General features: G+C 38.0%; 1 protein-coding gene across 1 annotated transcript in view; it reads right to left on the bottom strand.

Annotated features, from left to right (window-relative positions):
- The window catches only part of LOC117288272 (gamma-aminobutyric acid type B receptor subunit 2-like), a 64920-nt gene extending 43795 nt beyond the window's left edge, over positions 1-21125 (bottom strand). The window contains exons 1-3 of the mRNA XM_033769058.1: positions 20775-21125; positions 17918-18055; positions 9867-10031 (exon numbers count right to left, since the gene is read on the bottom strand). Of these exons, the coding sequence (XP_033624949.1) occupies positions 9867-10031; positions 17918-18055; positions 20775-21017 (546 nt within the window). The 5' untranslated portion in view covers positions 21018-21125. The remainder of the gene's footprint in view (positions 1-9866; positions 10032-17917; positions 18056-20774) is intronic.
- Between the last annotated feature and the right edge of the window lie 1621 nt (positions 21126-22746).

Below are 22746 nucleotides of genomic sequence, written 5' to 3'. Positions count from 1 at the left end.
GAAAATGATCGAGACAGTCGATTCCACAACGTCTGACAAAACGTCGAGGAAGGGTGGGTTAGTTGAGTTTTATTAGATGCCGTGGTCTTTATTTTCCACGTACTCTCAGTGTAGGTATGATCCGTATGCGATCTTTAGAGGACAAGACGAGACATGTTGTCAGTGACCTGTGACGTCAAGGACAAGTCAGGACGAGATATGTTACGTAAACGTCAGTCACATGCGTGACGTTAGGGCAAGTCCGGACGGGTAGTTACGTAAAGTGTTAAGGAGAGTTATGTAAGAGTTAGAATAGTTCCTGATCGGTTGGTTAAACATAGATGGCTGAAAAGGACTTATAAAAAGTGATCGTTTTCAATCTCTAACACTCATTCCGCAATTTTTTTAGACTACGACGCTAAGACAGAAGGAAACCTCTGCTAAACGGTATCTGTCGCATTTAACCATGGCTGAAGTATTCATACCTAATGTAGACTGTGACGGTGTGTTGACGGGAACACCTAGCTCCCTGACGTCTGTGTTCAGGCCATTTGACTGTGTGAACAGTCAATTGAATTGACACGCAGGCTTCTAAGCTTTGTGATGAAGCTGCAAAAAAAACAAAAGCTGATAAAATTAGAAAACCAATTAAACTCGGCCAATTAAACCTGTCGAGCTACAGACCCTTAATATAAGCACTGGCTTTGAGATTATTGTAATTAAGTTGCCATTGTTAAAATCCCATGACAGCTTTGTTCCTTATAATAAAACTAATTTCACTTGGTATCGTTTTATGGCGCGTTGGTAACCAACCCATTTTACGCTCGGTGCACATGATGATTATTTCCCCCAGTAAATGGCCCATTTGTTTCGATCTTTGCAAACCAACCTGAACGCACCAAGCTAAGTCAGCAGTCACAAGACACATCTCTGCTGCTGCTGCAAGCTAAGTCAGCAGTCACAAGACACATCTCTGCTGCTGCAGGTTTGGTGCGTTCAGTTGGTTTGCAAAGAATGAAACAAATGGGCCATTTACTGGGGGAAATAATCATCATGTGCACCGAGCGTAAAATGGGTTGGTTACCAACGCGCCATAAAACGATACCAAGTGAAATTAGTTTTATTATAAGGAACAAAGCTGTCATGGGATTTTAACAATGGCAACTTAATTACAATAATCTCAAAGCCAGTGCTTACAAAGGGTCTGTAGCTCGACAGGTTTAATTGGCCGAGTTTAATTGGTTTTCTAATTTTATCAGCTTTTGTTTTTTTTGCAGCTTCATCACAAAGCTTAGAAGCCTGCGTGTCAATTCAATTGACTGTTCACACAGTCAAATGGCCTGAACACAGACGTCAGGGAGCTAGGTGTTCCCGTCAACACACCGTCACAGTCTACATTAGGTATGAATACTTCAGCCATGGTTAAATGCGACAGATACCGTTTAGCAGAGGTTTCCTTCTGTCTTAGCGTCGTAGTCTAAAAAAAATGCGGAATGAGTGTTAGAGATTGAAAACGATCACTTTTTATAAGTCCTTTTCAGCCATCTATGTTTAACCAACCGATCAGGAACTATTCTAACTCTTACATAACTCTCCTTAACACTTTACGTAACTACCCGTCCGGACTTGCCCTAACGTCACGCATGTGACTGACGTTTACGTAACATATCTCGTCCTGACTTGTCCTTGACGTCACAGGTCACTGACAACATGTCTCGTCTTGTCCTCTAAAGATCGCATACGGATCATACCTACACTGAGAGTACGTGGAAAATAAAGACCACGGCATCTAATAAAACTCAACTAAACCACCCTTCCTCGACGTTTTGTCAGACGTTGTGGAATCGACTGTCTCGATCATTTTCACCTCGTGAAACTACAAACGAGTCGTCAATGTCTCGTTTATGCTGCGTGGACATTCTTTCGGCGCTCCGTGATTTGCAATCACTCCCGCACCTCCCAAATGAGTCCGCACCTCCCAAATGAGTCAAACAATAACAGTTTGCCTCATTCACACTACCATGAGGAAGACTAATCATCACTGCGTGGCTCTTTCAAGACGCTCATTGTATCTTGAACACTACAATACCACTACAATAACACTTGTCCGTCACTGCATGATCGACACTTCGTGACCTGATCACTCAGATTTTTACTAATTGTTCACTCATGGACTTGCTTCTCATTAAAAATAATACTAACATTCGTTATCTTTGGGAGAAAATTGGGCGATGAAGATGAGCACAGTTTACTGTTCAGAACATCAAGACCACATCGGCTCTATTCTGGTTGTACTCGAAAGTTTACTTAGTTCCAGTTACTTCTTATTAATACTGTGAATTCATTTATTTTGTACATAATGGTTTGATATCATTATGTCTTTATATGCTGGGCAAATCGTCCGAAAATATGTTCGAAAACTCCGGACGAGCTGTAACAAAAGTGCACCATTTAATGATTTAACAAAGTCGATGAAAAACAAATTAAGAATTTGAACCGATGCAAATCATAGAAAACATTGAACGTGTGTTGATTTTGTTTTACCAAACAGATTATCCAAAGAAAACAAAAGAAGAGGAAAACGTACATGCTTAAACAAAACTGAGTTTTTGTTTAACTGAAAAGATGGTATAAACGGTAAACACACTTTTTCGTAAGTATGTATGTACGGTGTATGAGGGTGTAATTGTTTTATCGTTTGCAGTTTGTGATCTGGATGTTTACTCCGTGGTCTTTACAGTGTTGTACATTTTGCTCAATGAGTCCATACATTGTTCAGTTCTTGTTTTGCTGTTAGTTTATTTACAAGTTGTCTACATAACTTGTATTCGATTATTGTGTTCAGTTGAAAATAATTTTTCAGAATAAAGTTAAGTAAGTGTCATCTTATGTTCTAAAATATTATGCAGTACTGGTTTGTTTTGTTTTGTTTTTTAGTGGGCTTTGAAGTTTGCAGGTTTGGAATTTAGTACTGTTTTCTTTAAGTTTTTAGTTTGTATTATGTACTTAAATTCGTTAGTTTTTAGATTTCAGTTGGCATTTGGAATTGTTTATTTTATTATTATTATTATTATTATTATTATTATTATTAATGTATTACGATAACATTTACTTGTATAATATGTTATTATTAATGGTTTATTAAGTTTTCAAGTTTCGAGTTAGGTCTAGTATTCGTTTATCCTTCAAGTTTTATTTTGTAGCTTGAAATTTGTAATAGTAAACTTTTAAACAAAGTTTTACGTTAGTTGTAGGTTGCAGTTTGAAGTCTTTAAGCTTTTAGCTGTTTAAATTGCTTGGTTTTTTACTTTCGAGTTCATTATGTTTTTCTTTTAGTTTTTTAATTTGTAGTTTGTCTTTCAAGTTTTGCCAGGTTGTAAGTTTTTTAAGATTTGAGTTCAGTTTTCGTTTTCCCTTTAGTTTTTATGTAGTTTGCAGATTTTGGTAATATTTTGTTTTTCTGGAATAGTTTGTAGGCTTAAGTTTTTAGGCTTTTAATTTTTTTTTTTTTCTTCTTTTGGTTTATAGTTTGCAGCTTGTGGATTGCAGTTTCAAGTTTTTATTTTTTTAAGATTTTAAGTGTTTAGGTTTTAAAATTTTGAATTTAGTTTTACTTCTTCTTTTAGTTTTTATTTATTAATCTTTGTAGTTTGCAGTTTTCAGTACGTATTTTTGTTGTTTGTAGTTTGTTTTTACAGCTTTAAGTGGTTTAGTTTTTAAGATTTGAGTGTTTTTTTCGTTTTTTCCTTTAGTTTTTTTCTTCTGTAGTTTGCAGCATTGCGTTTTTTTATGTTAGTTTATTGTTGATAGTGTACAGTTTGTAGTTTGTAGTTAGTTTTTAGTTGTTTAGTTTTATAGTTTTTAAAAGTGATAAAACAATCACATACAAAAAAAACGCTGAAACCAAACTTCTTTTTTTTTACAATAATTAATAAGCACTCATGTGAATGATGATGATTAAGTTTCAACTGAGTTAAATCGGACACAAGTTAGTGATGTATCTGGTGTTAGCAAAAAACAACAAACAGTGTCTTTCATTCGTAATGAAGACGAAGTCATTAATTTTTTACCACAGAAAATAACTGTATGTAATAAAAAGATTGTCTTCGTATAATATCGACAAGCATTCAACAGTCGGTACCATTCAACATTATAAGCTACTGTCTTGTTGTGCACAGCATAGACTCTTTTCGTTTAAGGGCCTGGACAAATTTAATCCTTTAGCAAATAGTGGGGGAACACTAATCGATTCGTCAACAATAGGGGTACATGACCCAGCGGGCAAAATTTGTTGTAGATCCAATGTTGCAGGTATAGACATGTGGCAACTCTACCGATTGTGTACGTGTACAAATCATGGAATAATGTCCGGATGCGATTTTTCGGTCGAAAAGAAGCATACATTTTTCTATTATCAGTTTGTGTAAGAAGTATCGGGAGAAACAATGACTTAATATTATTAGAGATCGAGATCGATGCCGTCGTTATAAACATGGAGCTACGGTAACGTGTTGGTTTTTCATGCGCACCATCTGAATTTGGTGAGTTTATTTTAAATGCTACTCGTAATGATGTGTAACTAAACAGTCTTGAGATGGACTGTGTAGACAGTTAAGCTCGTTTAATAACTTTAAGAGAAACGTTCGTGTTTAGTATCGTATACCGAATTTTTGTCTCAATAAGTTGAGAACTGAAATTTGTTTCCTCACTTGCTAAAAGTAACATCCAAATATTTGACTGTACGCGTTACATGTAACCCCAAGTTATGGGGGTCGTTATCATTCCAATGATAACTTGTTTTATAAACACTAAAATAATACGAAACTAAGCTCACTTCATATTCGACTTGCAATTGCATGGTGGTTTTAAACACTAAAAGTTACTCTTTGTTCAATTGATGGTCCGTTACTGGGGAAGATAAATGTATTAATCGCGGCAGGTAAACTTTCATGATTTTGCTGACTCTTGCAACGCAACACATGTATTGATTTAGTCATGGGAGGCAACACTGAACGATAACAACTTCCGTTAGCCATGGTAGCGTACATTTTTTTTCGTAGTATTAAAAAAAAAATATGTTTGTTTGTAAAATGGCTCAAGACGTTTGACACTCTTAAGATTCAATTCTATATTGAACGTAACGCTTTTAACTTAAAATTTAAAGAAAAAAGAGTATAGGAATGTTTACAATAGTCTCTCCATATACTAAAAATGACATGTATTCTTTTTACTATAACGGGGATTAATTTAATCTTTCATACTCTGTTTAAATATCATATCGCCCACGGAAAATTCAAAAAGCCAAGTGGAGACGGACGGAAGAAGGCCGGTAAGGCTAAGGGAGCACCACCAGATGGCAACAAGAAAAGACGTAGAAAGGACCTACATCTACAAACTGATAAAGCAAGTGCATCACGAATCAAGGCTATCACAATGTTCATCACCTTCAAATAGACGTTGAATGTGTAACGCGTCAAAACCAACCGGTTCTTTTCAGAGCCCCCAACATCTTCCAAAAAGAGAATAACCAAACTGTCTTAATTTTGTCTACCTATCACTCGATACTATTATATGACTTCAGTTAAACTTAATGAATTTACTAGGACTACTTTAACTGCATGAATATTTTAAAACACGTAGGAGTCCTACTGAGTAAATAACTGATGGAATATTTCCTTTTCAAGTAACATCCGAATATTCGATTATAAAGAATCGAATTTACTGTACGCGTTTCATGTAGGTAATCTCAAATTATGGGGTTCGTTTTTTTTATTCCAATAATGATTTGTTTTATAAAAACTAAATACAGAAATAAGCTCGCATTATATTCGACGTGTAATTGCATAATGGTTTTAAACACTAAAAGTGTAAGTAACATAACATAGAATCATGTTTTCAATAACAACCTTTCCCCCGAAGATTCTCAGGGTACACCCAAACCTTTTGTTCAAGGTTATAATCTTTTTTTTTAATATAGTGGTTATTGATCTCGCTTCCAACCTCTAGTGCATATTTCTGTCTTATTAAGACTTTTAGACTCACAATACGTAATGGTAAAGTGTAAGTTGTATTAAACCTTTAGTTCCCTAGCCCCACTCCTTCCTGCCTTTTCCAAACCCTATTATTCTCTTATGGTTACGCAAACTCTCCAAATGATTGTGAAGTGGTGTTTTCAATAACAACCTTTCCCCCGAAGATGTTCAGGGTACACCAAACCTTTTGTTCAAGGTTATAATCTTATTTTTTTTTCATAGTGGTTATTGATCTCGCTTCCAACCTCTAGTGCATATTTCTGTCTCATTAAGCCCTCTTCTCTCATTAGTCCATTTCCATATTGTTAGGACTTGTTACTTAGGAGGGGGTACCCGGGGTCTAAGATTCATTTTGCAACGATGGATGCTGACGGTAACTGCACGAGCTGGATGGTATTTGCATACAACAGTTTTAATTTTAGTATCGCCGACAAAACCAACCATGTAGCGTTGCTAGAAGCCCAACGTCAACGCTGCAATGAACTACATAGGATCTCATTGGCCATCAAGACCAGGGAGTACGAAGAAGACGTCGACTACATAACCATCGAGTCGGCAATGGTCCAGGCAGCCTTTGTTTCCAACACTGCTTACTTCAACTACCTGGAGAGTTTGCCAAAGGGTTTCGAAAAAAGGAGGCAGATTCGCAGCGCCCTCAACCCTTCGCCAGGCTCTAAATCAGGTTGGTTAAAGTACGTACGTGCCTCAGCAGCACATGCAAGACCCCAACCTCGAGACCCCGCCTCAAGACGAGCAGCTGCAAGGCGCAAAGCACACCGAGAGGGCGCATGCAAAACCGGCTCTATTAAGAGCCACCACATTTTCAAAAGAGAGATTTAATCACTGTCTGTTTTTTTTAATGTTTTTTATAAATGTTTTTTGTAAATGTTTTTTATTTTTTATTTTTGTATATACATATATAATGAATAGGGTAGATGGCCTTAGCTTTCGATCCAATCCGGACCTTCTTCAGAGGCATAAGACAAGTACAAACAAATACATATCCATTTATAGAAAAAGAGAGGGGGAAAGGGATTAAGGAAAGGATCCAGAAAGAAGCGGGAAAATAACAGCCAATCAAAGTTCCTATTTCAGAAACAATATTGGGGGCTATGAACCAATAGGAGTGAAGTGGCGAGGACAAAGGATGTTTAGAATGAAAGGAAGGGTTACTGGACCATAAAAGTGGTAAATGTATTGTTCGACAACAATGGAGGGAGACATGAAAGGGTAGGATTAGAGAGCAAGTTGCATCATGATGCAACTAACAATGGTCAATTAATAAGAATAGCAATTATATTTTTTTTTGTATAATTTATATATATATATATATATATAAAATTATATTTTATTTTTTTATTTTTTTTCTGCATATTTCTGTCTCATTAAGCCCTTTCCTCTCATTGGCCCATTTCAAATCAAACTCACAACAGTCTCGTGCATATTTCTGTCTCATTAAGCCCTCCCCTCTCATTGGCCCATCATTTGACCTCATACATAGTCATATGACCTCCCTTATCATTATTCATTTATGCACATATTCATGCCTTATGAATAATATAACAATAGACTGTCTCATTAAGACTCATGCCATCCTTTGTTATGCTAATTTAAGCCTTTAATCCTATTGATTTATGAATATATGAATAATATAACAATAGATTGTCTAATTAAGACCCAACACACTACTGCGGGCAATAGTCTTTGAATATAGACCTTTCTTCGCAAATACTGGGGCGCGCGCGTAAAGCTTGGAATTTGGTGCATTGTGGTCTAGCTGGTATCCAAATTTGATCCGTATCTATCCCACAATGCACCTCATTCAACAGTTTAAGCTTGCGCGATGGTATTTGCAAAAATGTCTATAGTGCCCGCGGTAACAGCGCCCTCTCTTGACTTGAACCGTGAACAACAAATACAAAACTCCCTTTTCTGTTCTTATTTGACATTTAAGACCGAGCTGTGTTATAACACACATATTAACTGGCATAATTCGGTAACTAGTGTACGTCTATTCCCCTCGGGCCTGTGAGTGATCAGAAGAGGGCCTATTTCCCTCCGCCTTCGGCCTTGAGAAATAGGTCGCTCTTCTGGTCACTCAAAGTCCCTCGTGGGAATAGACGTATACTAGTTACCTCGTTGCCAGTCAATATGTGTATAATAATACACTCTTCTTAATTTCCTGGCATACCTACTAGCTCTATACTGTCCGGGGCCCAATTCCATGGCCCTACTTACCGCGCAATGCTGCGCTTATTGCGCTCATAAAGCACACAATTGACATAAAGTGCATAATTGAGCGGTAAGCAGAGCCATAAAATCTTACCCTGATCTTGGACTCCAAATGCACTACAGAAAAGTTCCATCACTAATTAATATATAACGGATTTGTATTTATATATTTTTTGGCTAATGGAAAAATATAAAGGAGAACAATAAAGTAAATGGCCTTGCTCTGATCATGGAGCTATGGCTGCATGCTCAGATCATGGCCCAGTTTCTTTGAAAGTATTGCTTAACACCAGTGAGCAGGAGACGGTCACAAATTGTACATGTGACATGGAAGTTTGGCTGGTAACCTTATTCTGGTAAGCATATTTGTTGTGCTTCTCTAAGAAATTGGGCCCAGGGCCGAATTTCGTAATGTAAGCACAACAAGTCTTAGCAGAAACATAATAATTACTAACGAGAGGTGCCCATGGTAACGCGTCTGTCTTAAAAGGCAACGAGAGCTTCGTGGTACCCGGGGTTCGGGGCGTTCAAATAAAACAGCATGACAAAGACAGTCAATATTTGTATAATGTAGTGTCATCAATAGCGCTTTGTGATTGGGATAATGTAAATGTTCATTATGTTATTTCATCGGTAAATCATTATGTGTGCAACTTGTTTGCTTTTGTTATTTTATTATCACGATTGCTCTGTAATGTATGCACTTTGAGTGCTTGTTGTGGAATTGTGCACACTACGATAATTCCGTAAAGGAGAATGGGCGAGAAGGTGTTGATTCATAGATAGACTGTAAGCCGAAGGCGAGTAAGAATCTACACTTATGAGTCTATATTCTCCGACTTAAACTATTTACCACATCGTTCATGCAATAGTTTAAATGAATTGTATTTTTTATTCACAATACAATAATTTATAATCTATCTAATTTCGTGTAATTTGTTGAATGACGGTGGGTCACATTTTGCAAAATATAATAACAGGCATACAGTGCTTGCACCAGCATTAAGTACAATATCAGTTAGCTAAGGTTAACCTGATAAACTGTGTTTTAAAACGGAAAGATATACATATATTCAGCTTTTAAACACACTGGACCAACATCTTTACGTCCTATCCGAAGGACGAAGAAGTGTCTTGTAACACAAGTGTCACGACTTGGACCCGAACCCACCTCTGCTGATCAGAAATACCAGAGCTTCAGTTGGATGCTCTTAACCGCTCGGCCACGCCACAAGCTGTCATTGGCTGAGAGTCGAGCGCAGCACACACGTTTTTGAAGACGGCTGTCATTGCAATGAGTCTACATAGGCTCGAGATTTGAAGACGAACATTATTTTTGCGTGTACAATGTTATATTTTACCAGAACTGGTATAATACTGGTAAATACGAAATTATACCGTATTAATATGCGATTCTCCTGGAAACATTGCTCTGTGATGTTCACTAAATTTTTCTCAAAAACTTGACTACATTAATGAAGCTGAAACTTATACAGGGAAATTGTATTACATAGGCCTATGCATACATCTTCATTCACAGTGAGTAGGGATTCATGTCATGGCCAAAAAAACCAAAAGATACCAAAACCATTTAAAGCACGATTTATTTCATGTTTTACTCACCTGTCTGAAAGTGGACTCTTCAAATATCATCCCACACCTGCTCCAGTTCAACCTCTTCATCAGGGCGACCCTTGCCGGGTTAACCTCGTTTTCTTCCTCCCAAATCCGCAGCGTGAGCGGGTATTTATGACCCTGGCCGAGGGCTGGAGAGTTCGCAAGGCCAACCTTCGAGATCAAGATCAGAACATTAGACAGAAGTAGAAGGTAGCCATAAAGAAAAGGGTATATATTTGACAAAACAAGTATTCTGAAGCTATAAATAAATACCCGCAATTAAAGGCAAATACTGAAAGTATAACACATTGTGAGAAACGGCTCCCTGTGAATTTGTTTTTGTTTTTGAGAAAGAGTTAATTTCTCGGTCAAAATAATTAAAAGACTTAGGCATCTAAAAGCACACAATTTTGTGGAACTATGTTTTTTTGCTATCGTTATTACATTTTTTTTCAAAGAAGACTTCAAAATGTGTACCCTTTTTTATATGCAAGTGTGAAAACTGGCCTTTGACAATAACCAAAAGTGTCCAGTGCCTTTTTATTCACATATGCAACATTGATGTGCAAACATGTTAAAAGTTTAAGCTAAATTGGTCATGGTAGTCACAAGAAAATAGTTAAAATCTCTTACATCTTTTCACTGTTTCCAAACATCGAGGTTTGGACGCTTTAGATCACTCATCACATACAAAAATATATATATATATAGAAATTTATGCACGTACAATTAAGTATATCATTAATAAACAATCAGTTAACCAACCAACCAATTGATTAACCAATCACTGTATCAACCAAACAAGTCAACCAATTTATTAAGCGATCAAAGAAATAACCAATAATCAATCAACAAAAGCCGTTGGTCCCATGTGTTATGTAAAAGAACACAGTGCACTTATCGAAAAGAGAAGGGGTTCGCCCGGTGTTCCTGGTCCGATCGGCAGCAAATTGCGCCACAGCATCTTGTAAAGCATTACATGGTGCTATCAGAGTTAGGTCTCATAATTCAAACGTAGTCCCACATCTGGCAGGAAATACTGTATGTTACAGCGCCAGGAGCGTCACTGGGTGACGGACATGTGTGCTTAATAAGAAGCCACAATTATTATTTAGGTGTTCGGGCAACAGCCGTACTTCACGAAAATGGGTATGTCGGTGACCTTCTCTTGACCTTTTGACCTTTGTAAACCGGAAATGCCTGTAAAATGCTTTTAGGTTGACATGTACTCTTTTTGATGCTTTACCATAAAATTATTACACATTGAGAAAACTGTTTGGTTTTGATTTCTTTGCAATTTGACGAGCTATTAACAACACTTGTTTCATTGATTCAAACACTGACCCAACAATAGCCGAACACCTAGTGTTTGTTTTTACAAACACTATATCTAGTTATTATTATTATTATTAAAACGTCAGCATGCACGTAGTTGGCCGCATCCAAACTGCCTGCAAAACTTGCCATGTGTGACAAGGCATCCATATTTTTTATTTGTTTTTTGTTTTGTATTACAATTTTTTTATAGCAAGACTTATTAAGTCACTTGAGAAAGCTTAATTAATTTACTTTTGCGTAGGCCCTATGTCAACAATAATGTTCTTGTTATATAACTTTGACTTCAGAGTGAGTTCTGACAATGAATAATTTTCTCTCCTTGATATATTGTTTCACAAAATATCGTCGCGGTCTTATTTTCATTTTCCTGGCAAGCCCACCAACCAAATAACATTATTTGGCCTTGTCTGCTTATTAATAATAGCAAGGAGAATAGGAAGAAAAAAAAAAAAAACCAAAAACTACTTGGCCAGATTGGTGTCCGTTTTAATACCTGTCACTATCGCAAGGCTTTACCATAGCAGTCAGTTTTCATTATAGTGACTTATCAGGCATGACTGCTTTTGGTTTTTAATTAACTTCTGTTTTGTAAGCAGTCGCCAACGTATTGATGTGTCGTCAGTGAAAGCAGATGCAATTTTTGACAATGTCCTGTTCTTTTAGGATAGAGGACAGGAGAGTGTAAAAACGATTGGTGGGGAGGGATGGGCATGGGGGAGGGTCACTCCATGTTTTGGAGAAGGGGTGGCCAGTAGGCCTAAAGGGGGGGGGGGGAATAATAGGAAGAATAAATATGAATGCAGTTGTTGACTTGTCTTAAAAAAAACATACATCGCACTCATGCAATGACATGCAATAACATGCATTAACTTGCAAAAGGAAAAATCAGAATTAGGAGGACCTAGAGTATAAATGCCAGACCGTTTATGACCAGACGTTTCGACCATAGCAGAGTCCTTTTCGAAGACTAATTCTACCCTAGCAGAGTCTTCCTCGAAGGAATAGCTCTCGTAAAAACTCTGCTCGGTACGAAACGTCGGGCCTTGTGCAAATAAGAAGGTAAAAGTATTAACGGTGTTTTAACAAGTTGTTTTCTAGTCAGGGGTGGGCAACTGACATTTCCCCCACCCCATCCCGTGGTAAGGACGGGGATTTGAGCTTGTATAAAGTTCTTTTCCAACAGCTGCTTTTATTACTTTAAGAAAGAGAGCAAAAACTGATACTACAAATAACGAGCAAGGGATAGCTGTTAAAAGTATAATAAACTGCTCACAAAAAGTAAGGAAACTTTTTTTCAATCCAGTATATTTTTTATTATTTAATACTCTCTTTGTATATAGTATATATCAATGCAAAGCTGAACTGTTCCTCTTTAAAATGATACCACATTTGCAATGATTACATGTTGCTGAACTTGGCTACACGAATAACAATGAGGCAAAGTCACAACTCAAATGTGCCAAAATTACCGTTGTCTGTGAATGGTGAATAGGTAATGTTCAATAATCGGACCGATCAAGCTTTTCAGAACCATTAATGGTTTACACAATGATTTGCACAAGTGAGCTCATCGGACACAATATCCTCATCTCATGAAAAACACCTTGTTTGATGGGAATTTGCAAGACGATATTCCACATCCGAATGCAGTCCCATACTGGCAGACTCCAAATGCCATCTTTCAAGATGACAACGCTCGCCCCCATCGAGCCCGACTGGTGACTGACTACCTGAAAAATGTTGGGGTGCATCGGATGGATTGGCCTGCTAACAGTCCAGACCTGAATCCCATGACACATCTATGGGACCAGCTTGGCCTCGCTGTCCGCGCCAGAACCACCAAAAACATCAACTGTGGCTGACCTACCCAGGTTCCTTAATAAAGAATGGACTGCCATCCCTCATCATCAGCGCATCACAAGACGTGTGCAGCATGAGAAGAAGGTGCCCAGGCTGTCATCAACGCCTTCGGATCATCCACTTGTTAATGAACTTTTTGTATCAATAAAGTGTGTTAAGATCAGTAAGTTGTCTTGCTCTATACTAAACTTATTGTCTAAATAAAGTGGATTAAGATCAGTAAGTTATCTTGCTTGTTTGAATTACAGTGTCAATTTGATTGTTCATACAGTAACAAAACAAATTCTAATTTTGGCACATTTGATTTGTGACTTTGTCTCATTCTCATTAACATGGCCAAGTCCAGCAACATGTAATCATTGCAACTGTGGTATCATTTTAAAGAGGAACAGTTCAGCTTTGCAATGATATATACCATATACAAAGAGAGTATTAAATAATAACAAATATACTGGATTGAAAAAAGTTTCCTTACTTTTTGTGAGCAGTTTACATTGTGAGAAATGGTTCCCTCTGAAGTAACGTAGTTTTTGAGAAGAGCTATAATCTCTCACTCGAATAATAACAGACTTCAGGCTTGAAGCCTTTTATTGGCCATCTGAAACACACACACATTTGTCAAGGGTTTTTGTTTGATTATTCTCTTGCAACTTCGATGACCAATCGAGTCAAAATTGTCATAGATTTGATATGTTATGCGTTATGTTGGGATGCGCCAATTGAGAATACTGGTCTTTGACATTATTTTACCAAAGGTGTCCAGTGCCTTTAAAGAAAAAGGTTAAACTGGAAAGGTTTACAACCTTTTTTTAATCTAAAAACATTTCCGGGCCCTAGGGTCGGAATCTGGACACCACGAAGAAGACTTCGCGACACAAACTCGCAAGCTCCCATTACCCCCTCTATTCCTGCCGTTTTTCTCTTTAATAAACGGAAGACAGGAGTGCAGGGACAAAACCTTACCCTTTGGATACTACTTGAAGTAATGATAGAAAGTCTCATAATGCGCCAGAAAACATCGTCACCTTCAAAAATTCCCCCAGGTTTAAAAGAGATCCCCGGATCTAAAACACTTTACCGCTTCGCGCTTGAATTGTTAAACTTAGACCCAACCCCTCAAAAAAAAAAAAAAAAAAAAAAAAAAAAAAAAAACATGTTTCCGCCCTTGGCTACAAATCACTTCAGTTTGGTATGCGTGAATTCACACTGACATTTTGGTAAAATGTATTATCTCTAGCATGGAGGAATGTATTTCCTTCCTCCATGCTCATAACCATCCTTCCGAGTGGACTTGTCCCCCGTCTTTGTTCGATGAAGACAGGCACTAGTCATACGGGCCGCAATGTTTTTTTTATGTAGTATATAATTGCCAACCTTAAACAAATGTCATTATTTTTGTTTTAAGGATTCCATTTTTTTTGGAACTTTTGATGTGCGCAAACAAATTGCTTACGGGACCAATGATGTCGCTTGATACAATGATTTCATTGGACAATGTGCAGTGACGTAAGCTTTCTAAGTGCTTTGATTGGTCCGAGGTGATATTTTGTCAGCTGCACTTTCGGTCGTCTGCATGCTGCGTGCATAATGTTTGAGTGGAATGCGCATTGTGCACACGCATAGTGTTGCTTGATATGTATTTACATAGAATAAGACTGCTTATCTCCATGATAAATTAATGCGTGGTCAAAGGTACATTAAGTTGTAGGTTTGTTTGGAAAGGAAGAGCGAAATAATACCTTTAGCCTGCAGAGGAAGTTTGTGAATAGGGAAGACAGTGTAGCCACGAAGACAGTTCCGATTATTTTATTTTTTTCACAAGGAAATGTGTGCATCAAACAATGTTTAAATGTATGTAAAGGCCTTGAGACAAACAGAAAACGTAAAAACCGGTACACAGTTTAGGCGCAATCACTGGAGGAATGGAAATGACTTCGGCACATAGTGGCTGGGAGGTCACTTGTGTACAGGTTGAACAGGGTGGGTGCCAGTACTGATCCTTGTGGCAAGCCGTTCTTCTGCATTCTCCACGAGCTGCAAGTGTCTCCCATATGGACACGAAACCGTCGTTGTTGCAACAGCAGTTCAACTATGTCAACGGCCCAGCGTGGTAGTACTTTGGAGATTTTGACTAGCAGACCTTTGTGCCACACAGTGGCAAAATAAAGTTGTTCCATACACGAGGCCCATTTTTTTTCAGTGTCAATTACATTTTTAATAAACAAATGAAAAGGCTGTTTATGCATTTCCTATACGCAAGGGAAGCACACAAAAGACGTGGGTACGGTCAATGTGGGAAAGTCAAGGCCGTGGATGAAGAAATTAGTGTCAAATACTTGATCAAGGAGAGAAAAAGGAAATCATTTCGGCAATAGACCCTTCCCATGAAATATGTAAATTGCACATACCGCATGCGCACTAACGTTTTGGTTGGCAAAATGAGGGAACATCGCGCTGTTTTGTACACGGCTAATGGGTGCGTGACGCACACGCGATTGCGCGTCTGCTTAGTGCACAACTCTATGGTGTTTGCCTGTACGCATGCGTGAATGTAATTAGCATATTTCATGGGAAGAGTCCATTGTATGGACCGATCCGGCCTGTCAATCAAACTGTGCGCGTTCACCCATTTGACCAATCACAGCAATGATTGTGGTCAGACAAACTCGGATGCGCGTGCGTATATTTGGCGTGCGCGTATATTTGGCACGCGCAGCAGAATCGTGCAGAATGTCATTGGGAGTGCTCGTACACGTGTCTTGCTCACGTGCGCTGTGGGCGGAGCTTAGTGGGAAGCCGGAACGGTCCATTAAAACCCCTGAAGTGAAGAGAGACCAGTTTGGTTTCAACGTCCCTGTGGTCATTATTACTTCTTCAATGGGATAAATAGTACAATTAAAAAAAAAAAATTATGTTTTTGTTTATATAAGTGAGTGGTTTAAATATCCAGAATTTACATTGGTTTCATTTAAAGCCGTCGGACACAAACATTTAAAGTTCACAGATTTACAATTAACTTACAGGGTTTACAGAAGGTAATGGTGAAAGACTTCCCTTGAAATATTATTCCATGAAATGCTTTACTGAGTAATTGTTTGTAACGATTTTGTTTAAAAAATAAAAACAGTTGTTTGGGGGTGACTCCGCCTGCCCCTTTTGTGTCGTCAATTGAGGCAGACTTTGCTTCGATCGAACATCGAACACACGTACGTGCAAGTACATGCAAGTCCTAGTCGTGAGTTTGTACGTTTCGAAAAAAAAGTTTGTTTCTTGCATTGTTCCGACATCTTTCCGGCATTTTTGTGCTGGCACTGCTACGATTCACCGTGCTGGGTAATCCGAGTGGACCGTCCACAGCAGCCATACAATGCGTGCAGTCTGCTCCATGACCGTAGTTTTGTACGTAGGCATCATACCGATCAGGTACCCAGACGTAGTGTACCGTAGTGGCCAGACTACACATTGTCTCTTTAAATATCGCGCCTCGATTGACGTCACGAACAGCGCCCTCTCGGGTCGGACCGTCTTTTAAATTTGTAAATAAAATGGAAACTAATTTTTTAGAACCTTAGTTAACTGTGTATTCATATTCCACTCATCAATACACATATTTTAGTGACAAAAGCTTTATTTTGACGAAATACCACTTCCTGGTGACTTTAAAACAATTATCAATTCTCGATATCGAGAATAACAGATTTATTTTAAACACATGTCATGACACGGCGAAACGTGCGGAAAATAAGGGTGGGTTTTCCCGTTATTTTCTCCCGACTCCGGTGACCGATTGAGCCTAAATTTTCACATGTTTGTTATATTATATATAAGTTGTGATACTCGAAGTGTGGGCCTTTGGACAGTACTGTTTAGCGATGCTGTGCGATTGCTTTATACTTTATGTGCTGCTTAACGTATTATGGGTTTCATCTACCTTTTACACAATGATGCTGCTGGCAGAGTTGTGTCCTCCTGACTAAATATTTCCTCACTCATTATTTCGTTGTTTACCTTATTAATTTTCAATATTGATAATTAGTTATTGTCAATTCATCTCTGAAGTTGCCATGTAAAATGAACAATAATAGCGAACTGATCAATCAAATGAATATAAACTGATGATGTTACTTTGTTGTCCTATTATGTGAACAAATAAAACGATTTGAACGATGTTTTTTTCGAACGAAGGTTTGTCACGATTTTGTTTTCGCCTGTTATGTCCCTTTAAAGCACTGGGCACCTTTGGTAATTGGTCAGTGTTCTCAATTGGCTTAACCCTGTCTTAAGTGAGTTAGCCATGCTTTTTTATGGCACAATTAGCGTTTTTGTTAATTACTCCTCTCGTGAATGGAGTAGAAAGCCTTCCTTTCATGACTTCCTTCATTATACGTTTGAGAAACATAATGGAGAATTTGAGTGGCACAGGTTATCGGGTTTATCTTCTACGTCCATATCAAGTGACACTGGTCCAAGGTTCTGGGGACTTCCCCATAGACATGTACTGCTGGAAAAATTAAAAATGGCAGACAACAAGCTTGTCTGTCAACAGGTAGTACAGACCTGACTGTGCCAGCTGGCAAGCTTCACCAAAGCTTCATAAGAGTTGTTTACTATGGTGGTCAGGGGTGGGTTTGGGATGGGGGGGGATTTTGTTTGACTTTTTAGAATTAGATTTTGAGGTCCCGAAATCAAGTGTGTTTTTTCTTTTACTATTATCTCGCAACTTTGACGACCAATTGAGCAAGAATGTTCACAGGTTTGTTATTTATGTATACACCAAGCGAGAAGACTGGTCTATGACAATTACCAAAAGTATCCAATGTCTTTAAGGTTGTTGTTCTAAAACCCAGCATAAGATTTACCTGTACGAGGTTGTATTGAGCCGCAACCTCGTTCAGCACCAGGGCTTCGCTGGATAGTGCAGGCCCCCACGTCATCACAACGTGTGGCTCCGTGTAGACGAACGTGTTGAGAAGTTGCAACGCTCTGGCCGCTCCACCCTGTAACGAGACAAATAATAAGTTGATTCAATACTACCCGAAATGCGACCCCACCCCAAAGCAATCATACACAGTATAAAACAATGTTCTTTTCCAACATTATAATTGTCCCGACTGTAGTTGGGACGGCCCAACTGAAGACGAGCAGAGTATACTGTTCGAAACGTCGAGACCAAACCGGCTCTGTTCAGAGCCAACACTCACTCAAAAGAGATTTACACATGGTTACACCCGCGTACGCAAGTTTACTAATTATTTATAGTTTCTTCTTATTAGGCCCAACTATAGTTGTGATCCAGAAATCTGTCAACGCAAGGACCAGTGGTAGGGAACCAGCACAGCAGTTCTTACAAATCATTGGATCAGCACAACTATAGATGTTTTTACCACGTACATATAACGAGAAAACAACTGATTTTTCTCAAGTTTTGCAATGAGCATGGTTGACAGGTCTGAATTCAGATAAACGTCTGAAATCTAACATAATATCAGAAGCACTTTGTATGTAAATGTATGTATCACTATTTAACTTATGAGCCAAAATGCAAGCTGATGGGCTTTAGAGGATCAACAATCATTAGGAGGCCCAACTTATTGTGGCCATCTACATTTCTACCACTGTCACTGTCACTATCGGGCAGTCCCAGTTATAGTTGGGCCGTCCCAACTGTAACACTCAAGCCATGATTTCCAAAAGGGCCGTTTAGCAGTTTCCACTCTCACATTAAGCAGTTATCACCAACTGCAAGCTGCAAAATGCAAATGTACAATGTAAACAATAATACAACGAGTCTCATCAGTCATACAGGTTAAATTTAACGAAATAAGCTTTAAGGTATAGGGTCCTAGACTGTTTTTTTTTGTCAACGAAATGCTGATTTGTAGGTAACGTTATTAAAAGAAAGATACAAAAAAGTCACATGTGAAAGTTTTAGCTGAGTACAATGTGTATAATAGTCTGGTGTTCTTTTCACCAAAACGTAGAATCCATCAACGTTTAGCAAGTTGACAGCGGGTACCAACTGCATGTCTGGCCGCAGCCTTCGCGAACGTACACCAACTCTCATAAATCCGAGAAAACGATTCATAAATGAATCGTCTCTCATTTAATTTGTATTGATCTAATGAACTGTAAGCATTCAGACGAAATGATTAAACAGGATGCTTCCGTTGCCATCAAAAGCTTTCGAGATGTTTTGTTAATCGTGGTCTTTGCCAAAGTATATGAACCGTACATTTCAAACCTGGCTTCATTAATAGCCTCATAATGACGAAATTCATGTCCCAATTTTCACGTATAATATTGACACGTGCACAATAGTATGCAAGTTAGATTTCCGATCTGTAAAGATCGTTGTGCGTCCATGTTGGTCCATTTAAAATAGAAGTGGTTTGAATAAGCAAGGTCAGCTTAAAGTGACGTTACAGAATTGATGAGGAAAACAAAACAATCGACTAAAGATCACAGATTTACATAAAACTTACACGGTCTAATGATGATGATTGTAGAAACCATCCTTTGAAATATTTCCGTCTGAAGTCTCATAATTTTTTGATGAGAAATAAATCAACAATTTCGAGTTTGGAGCTTAGTTAGCGGTTTATTCAATTTTTTGTCGATGCAAAAAGTGTGTAATCTGTTTTTCACTATTTGGTCAAGACCCAGATGGCCAATCGATCTCAAACTTCGACAGGTTTGTCAGATTATAACATAATGGTGAATTACATTAATTGTTTTATTATTTTTTTTAAGGAGTGCCCCCTGAAAAGACAAGCATAATATCCCTTAGGGATAGCTAAGTGCTTGTTTCAACAGACCATTCCACGATAAAAAAAACAAGAAGAAAAGAAAGGAGATAATGGTTATTGGACTATGCCTCACTCACTAGAAAGTGATGAGAGACACAACAACTAGCATCACATTGCAATCATAATTGCCGTAAAACGGGACGTTACTTAAGGTACTTATTTTCTCTACATTTGAATGACTGCATGCCCTGGGTAGTACTTACACTGTCAGCAACTGTTTTGTTAGCAACAAAAAAAATTATGTAATGTTCCTTTAAAATGGAAGCGGTTTGCACAAGCACGGTCAGCTTCAATAGAACACGTACATTGATAATAATTTTCATAATTTGTTGTCGTCAATTTTTATCACAACTATGTACGTTCATATTGTTTCCCTTTATGTGGTGGTCCATAATATAGCATTGGTTATAAACCATATAAACATAAAAACTCATTACCTATCACAATAGATTGCAATAAAATCCACAATAAAGCATTTTCATTATTATTGTCCACGTTCAAATGATGTTAAGTCTTTGACTTAATAAAGATACAAAAGCATATTTTAACAAGCTATTGCAACATCAAAGCTGCAAAGGCATTAATGTTCTTTGTTCAAATCTATTGTGTTCCCTGTTACTATCAGAAAACTTTGTTTTATGGTATTTCTTGAAGATTTATAAGCTTCAATAATTACCTTTAAAAATATAAATAAAATCAGAGTACTATGTAACAGTGCCTTTATTGTTATTTTTATCTGGATCGCCTTCAGATAGTGATTATTTTCACATGTTGGTTATCTGCAGGCTGGTTCTCTGTAGTCTTATTTATGGTGTTATTTTTCTGTTTGTACTGTTTGCCTGGAAATTAAAAAAATAAAACAATAAATAAATAAATAGATAAATAAATAAATAAACAAAAATAGACTTACGTTTGTCCACTCCCATCTCAGTCTCAGCTCATATCCATCAAGCAGACCTGTCATGTTGTTCACATGGTCTATGGCCGTCTGCACAGTCGCTGGTAAGAGGTCATACGCAGGGTCATTGAATTTCGGGAACACTCCACCGATGTAGAAGGGTCTCCGAGGAGCAGCATCACCGGGAAATGGAGAAGATGTGGCTCCGGTAAAAAGTCGACTGAGCACGGTCAAGTAGAAAGCCACCAGCATCATCGCATGCAGTGTGCACTGACTGATGAGAGATATCGCTGAGGCCAACGTTCGAGGTGTTCACCGTCCAAGCGAGGGTAGCTTTTTATAATCGTCTGTGTGCGCGATCAAACGGTTAGTGGTGGGATGGGATGGGTGACCTATGAAGAAGAAGATGATTCGATAATGGCAGCATTGATTGTTGAAATAAAAAAAGGCTGTTAAAAACTCAAGTGTTGCTCTCTGATGATAAGTAATGACTACATTGGGTTAGAAGAGCTTCATGCGATGTGAAGGGTTTCTTTTTGCGAGAATCCCTCTTTACACTTGAGAGTTAAGTGAAGCTCATTGAATGGCTTGGTGTTTCTCTCGGATGTAGCTATTTTTGAATCCCTTAATCAATCGATCAAGTTAACCTTTTTTATTGCAACGTCACAGCTCGAGTGTACTTGCCAACCGAGGTTGGACAACTATTATAGAAAGCCATAAAAGCAAATCGAAAACAGAAAGCCATAGTTTGTAGAAATGCTATACAACTATTAACAAAATATCACAAAAAACAATACCCCAAGAGATATTTCACCTCATGAATCTTTTTTTTTTTCACAATTTGTTTTAACGTAATACGATTGATTGTTTTGCCAACTTTCGGCCGGCCATGCCATTTCACTGTTTATCAACAATAGAAAGGTTTTATTTTGTTGTTAATTTAGTAAAATTTTGTAAAATTAAGAAAGAAAGATTGCGACTGGCTCAAATACACTGCACAAGTTTATCACAAAGTGAAGGTTTCAGGTTTAAGTGTTGCGTGATAAGGTTTCTATGTTTTGTCCTCTATTATGTTTGTGTATGTTCGTAGTGAGTGTATGTATGAAATACAAAAAAGTGTTCCCATTAAAAAACAAAAAAGAACAATGGAAAGGCCGTATAGCCGTACCCAGTCTGAGTTCTGCATCAATCTTTGCCAGGCTGGGCATAATTTCATAGAGCTGCTAGGCACAAAAATGTGCTTAGCATGAAATGTCTTCCCTGATAAAAACAGGATTATCAACCAAATTTTTGTTGTTGCTAATTGCTAGTTACTGGTATTCCGCTGTTGTTTTCAAATCCTGAAAATCATATGTGAAAGTTTGGTTGGTAATCCTGTTCTTTAGCTAGAAAAAAAATCATGCTCAGCAACTTTGAGGAATCAGCGGCCGTCTATACCATGGGCTGAATGAGGACTCAGCTCATTCAGCCCATGGTATAGACGGGCGCTTTTGTTATTGACTCGTTCAGCCCATGGTGTAGACGGGCGCTTTTGTTATTGACTTACTTAGGCTTGGTGGTCGGGGCCAACGAAAAACAGCATGCTGCCCTATCAGTCAATGATGTCATTGTCACCCAATCACCCGTGCAAGAAAACCATTCTGTCTAATAGTTGACTTTTTCGTAATGTGAGATTTGGATTAACGGTGGAAATTGCTGTATCCTGACTGGACTAGGAACGACCCGGTCTTGCTTTTAACATTTCCAGGTAGAATATGAAATAATCTATCCATACATACAATTGTGGACTGTTGCCAAAACTCATAACATGAACATTTTCCGTGTTTTTGTGACTTGTTTTCTCTGTTTTGGAAGCCGTTTTTTACGTACAAATTTCTCTTTTTAAAATTTGAGTTGCACCGATTGTTTTTACACATAACGACAGATATGCTCTTCATTTCAGTGTACTTCTACATTATTTCTGTCAATACTTTTCAAATAATAA

Source organism: Asterias rubens, chromosome 3, assembly GCF_902459465.1.
Source record: "Asterias rubens chromosome 3, eAstRub1.3, whole genome shotgun sequence".
Classification (NCBI taxonomy): domain Eukaryota; kingdom Metazoa; phylum Echinodermata; class Asteroidea; order Forcipulatida; family Asteriidae; genus Asterias; species Asterias rubens.
The sequence above is the reverse complement of the archived record's forward strand: the minus strand, read 5'-3'. Positions and strand labels throughout refer to the sequence as shown.